Source organism: Stegastes partitus, unplaced genomic scaffold (genome assembly GCF_000690725.1).
Source record: "Stegastes partitus isolate 25-593 unplaced genomic scaffold, Stegastes_partitus-1.0.2 Scaffold915, whole genome shotgun sequence".
Taxonomy (NCBI): Eukaryota; Metazoa; Chordata; class Actinopteri; family Pomacentridae; genus Stegastes; species Stegastes partitus.
In genome coordinates, this window is record NW_007578646.1 from 204,514 (window position 1) to 209,021 (window position 4,508).

A 4,508-nucleotide genomic window follows, 5' to 3' on the forward strand; every position below is an offset into this window, starting at 1 on the left:
ACACACACACACACACACACACACTGTGCCAGCTGTTGTCAGAACAGAACATCCCAAACAATTGGGTCAGACAGACCAACAAACAGAATTACACAGTGGGATTTTCTCATAAGCGACGGAGTGACGTGTTGGTCGTTAGCGTTGCTCTGTGACGGCATTCATCGCCCTGTGGCGGCGGCGTTCATCGCCCTGTGGCGGCGGCGTTTGTCGCCCTGCGGTGACGTTTGTCGCCCTGCGGCGGTGACGTTTGTCGCCCGGCGGCGGCGTTCGTTTCCCTGCGACGGCGTTTGTCGCTCTTCGGTAAAGTTCGTCGCAGGGCGCCCCACTTGGATGGGTGGACGCCGGTCGGTCGGCACAGAGAAGCCTCTGGTCTCAACAAGCTGTGAGACCAGAAGTTAGTTTGAAAAGCGTATCACATTTATCTGAACTGAACCTGGGCGACGCGTCCAGGTAGATAAACTGAGTCAGAGTGCGACCAGTGGAGGTGTTCGGTTCCACCTGACAGGTTCTCGGGTCGTATGAACAACCAGACATGGTGCTGATCAGTGACGTGCTACAGACGGCAGATTAAAAGACTAGAGGCCATGTTTTCACTTGTTGTGAAAACTAGCAGCATCTGTAGTTGGCTTTGGTCATGAAGTTAACAGATACATCATCATAAGCAGTTTCACTTAATTCTGATGCAAACCATCATGAATAAATAAAACAGACACCAGGAACCGGAACCGTCCTGCAGTGGGGAGTCTCGTACTTTGATAAACTGGCTAAAGTGGTTAAATTCAAAATAAAAATGTTCAGGATGTTAATCACATTTAACTGATTTAAGCTACATTAAGCCATGAGGAAGAATTGGAAGAAGATCGTGCGTGTCAGGATCAGCTGTAGTACCTGGTTGTTCCACCAGGTGGAGCCTCCTACTGTTGAGCCCTGTAGAGACCAGAGGAGGCACTGTGGGAGTTTAGCTAGCAATGAGCACCGTGACACAGACTTCTGTGACGATTAGTGGCTTCAAACCAGCGTTCCCTTCTTCAGGATGAGTGTGATTGGTGTAACCGGCCATCTTTGCTGGATGTTCTGCTAAACGTTTTAGCTATGTTGCCCACCGCTAATCTGCAGGCTATAAACATTTTAAAACACCATTTCTTCAGGTTGCTAACGTTTGTGTAGCTCTCTGCGTACGGGTTTGAATGCACCCAACACGCCGTCATCCCACCAGCCAGCCGTGTGTTGCCACCTGGTAATGATGCTACGCAGAGATACCGTCGAGTGCTGATTGGTTGAAAGGTTGAACCAGGAAGGAATGAGGAAGCACTGGTGATGCAACAGGGCTCGGTTTTAGTCTTTTCCCAGCAGGGGTTAAAGCACAACGAATCAACAGCGGCACCAACGCAAGTAAAAGAATCCAATCCTTTTTGTTTTTGCCCCCTAGTGGCAGCAGACGGCAGCAACAGGTCGATCTGCTGAGGCCTCAGAGGATATTGAGTTGTCACGGAGACAGCGTGTAAAATGAATACTGATTGGGATTAAATGGATTATTGATCAGCCCTTTAATGTGCCCGCCCGGCGGCTTCGTCGGTCCGTCTCCCTCCGTCCTCCTCTGTGGCCCGGCGGCCGGACTCTGTGTCCGCCCTCTGCCTCCATCGTCTCTCCATTATAAAACAGATTAGTGGCGGCTTTTATAACCTAAAACACAGCGAGACTTAAACCTGTCTCCTGTGACGAGATTACCTCCCCCCTCCTCGCTCCCCTCCCCCTCCTCCCTCGCCGGCTCCCTCCTCTTCTCTGAATGGATGCGATTGGACGGCATGAAGGACGGCGGCTAACCGGAGGGACAGGTGTCTGCCGGGCGACGGACGGGCTGACGGACGGACTCACACGTTGTCTCTCTCTTTAATCTGTGCTGTGAGGGAGTCGGGGGGTTCATCCCGTTAGCGCGGCTCACCGTTGGGCAGCCCGTCGCCTCCCGCTGATTGTTTGGACCAATTTTTAGGCTCTTAAATGGATTGTCCCATGTGATTAGTGTATTGGAGACCACAGCTGTGTGTGTGTTACTGTGGTGTGCGGATACAAAGCTGTTTGTGGTGACTCGGCTCTCTTTTTGGGACAAAACACGTCCCCTCCACATGAATTACTACGTTTTAAGGACTTTGTTGAAGGTAAATGTGACACAAGCAGCGCTGGAAACGACAAATACAGCAGATAGAGTAAAAAAAGAAAGTTTTGTGTCCTGAGAAAGAAAAAGCAAAATTCTCTGGACATGATTTGCTTCCTGTTAATAACAATCAGTGTGTTGTCGTTTGTGACTCCACCTTACACATAAAAACCACGCTGCTCATGTAGCTAGCACCAAGTCTGTTCAGCTTCTGATCCGATGTAGTGTCTGCTCGTATCTGACACCGTTCTGATGACATAAGACACTTGGGGTAGACCTGTTATCACCCTGGCTGATTAGTGGGGCGATACTTTGTCATTGTTCCGGTCATCTATAGTCTTGTAGGGAGAGAACCCACGCTGCACGGGGAGAACATGGAGACTCCACGCAGAGAGACCCGGGTGTCCTCACCGGGACGTGAACCGGCGACCTTCTAGCTGCGAGGCGCTAACGGTGCTAACCACAGCGCCACCTGCAGCCCGTTTCACTAAACAGAAAGATCTCAGCTCAGCTCCAGGCAGTGTTCACACAGAGCGGATAGAAACCAGTTCATCAAGTCGTAGAACAGTTCTCGTACACACGGACCAAACAGCCGGTACCGCTCGGTTTATGAGAGAAAAACCCACAACGGTCACAGAAACAACTTCAATCTGACAAAAGTAATAAATAAAAATTCTATGAAAATCATCCCATCATTTAGTCCAGAACTGTGTCATGAGTTTATTTTTTTAAAACAATTCTAAGAACAATTAAAAACTAACGTCTGATCTTCATTGGTTCATTTTCATAGAATTGTTATTTGTTATTACTTTTGTCAGATTCAAGTTGTTTCTGTGACCGTTGTGGGTTTTTCTCTCATAAACCGAGCGGTACCAGCTGTTTGGTCCATGTGTGTGTGTAGAGCCGCCACCTCTTCCATGGTTGGTAGCACCTGTGGACACCTGGAAAAACCATGTACATGCTGGTTCTATTTTATGTTTAGTCAAATTCTCTCTTTCCTTCTTCATGGCTGCTCTGTTTCCTAAAGGTGCAGGACTTTATCCTGCAGTGAAAAATGAGGCCACAGTGAGAGAGAAGATAAAAAACAGAAGAGCTACTCGGGGTTTGAATGTGAATGTATTTTAGTAGAACCTGTGGATGTGCAGAGGATGGGCTCTTTATACACTTCTGGACACATCTTTTTCTTTCCAACTCTGCTCCTAAATGTGTTCCAAAGTGATTTCCATCCTCCTTGATGCTTTTCTTATTGCTGGAGATCCTTCAGCTCCAGAACTGTCCTCAGATCAGCTTTAGATTAATTAGCAGAGCTTTAACTGGAGACCACGGACGGCGATGTGGAAGTAGACTTTCTAGTGAACCAATGAACTGTTGATTCCTTCATTAAAGCTGCAGGTTAAAGGTGTTTTTGAGGATGTAATCACGCTGTCCGTCTCCCTCTGCAGCGGCCGTCTGCTGGTCGGGACCTTCGTCGCTCTGTTCTTCAACCTGCTGACCTTACTGTCCGTCAGGAACAAACCCTTCGCCTACGTCTCAGAAGGTAACGTCCTGTTCACACTGGAGGTATCCCAGAAGCTCTACCTGCTGCCCGCCTGTGTTCTGAGGAGGCGGGTGGGGTTTAGTGATTTCTGTGTCTTTTAGCTTCTCCTGTGGACGGCGGAGGTTCGATAATCCCCCGTGCTCACTGGGGAACAGGCACAATTTGGCTTTTGTTTTATTTTGGGGGATTACTGAAGTGAAATGAAATGCTGGCTCACTGTTTATGTCAGTGGATAAATCACAAATGGCAGCAGGGATCAGAGGTTAGTCCCCTCCTAATTGCACAAGTCAGTTATGAAACCAAACAGTTGTACGCTCCCAAAATAGGACAATATGTGTTTCTGAAATTGTTCTCATCAGATTATTTTGGGGCGGCACATGAGCTATAGAACATGGATGGGTTAGCAACACGACTTATGGAGGCTGGTCTTTACGTCTCTGCATGCAGCAGCAGCAGCAGGAGGAGGAGGAGGAGGAGGAGGAGGAGGAGGACCAGTGTCTTACAGGCAGCAGCAGAGGGATTACCATGCAGCTGGATGGAGGACTTTAGCTTCTTTATCTCATGAGCAGAGCTACAAACCAAACCAGATAGAATAGAATAAAACTTTATTGATACCTCCTTGTGTGGTGCCATCGGACCAGCGGTTCACTGATGTTGTGGTATCACACCTGTATATAAACCAGGGGTGGGACTTTAACGCCTTAATTACCATTAATTAATTAATTAATTACAGCAAAAATAACGTGTTAAAAAAAATGAACACATTTAAGCTCAGTTTGCGTCCAGACAACACGGAGCGTTTGTCAGATGGTCCACCGA

At 48.1% G+C, this 4,508-nt stretch overlaps 1 protein-coding gene across 1 annotated transcript in view; it reads left to right on the forward strand.

Annotated features, from left to right (window-relative positions):
• The window catches only part of slc30a6 (solute carrier family 30 member 6), a 77,555-nt gene that overhangs the window by 50,084 nt on the left and 22,963 nt on the right, over positions 1–4,508 (forward strand). Inside the window, 1 exon segment of the mRNA XM_008293843.1 lies at positions 3,595–3,689. Coding sequence (XP_008292065.1) covers positions 3,595–3,689 — 95 coding nt within the window.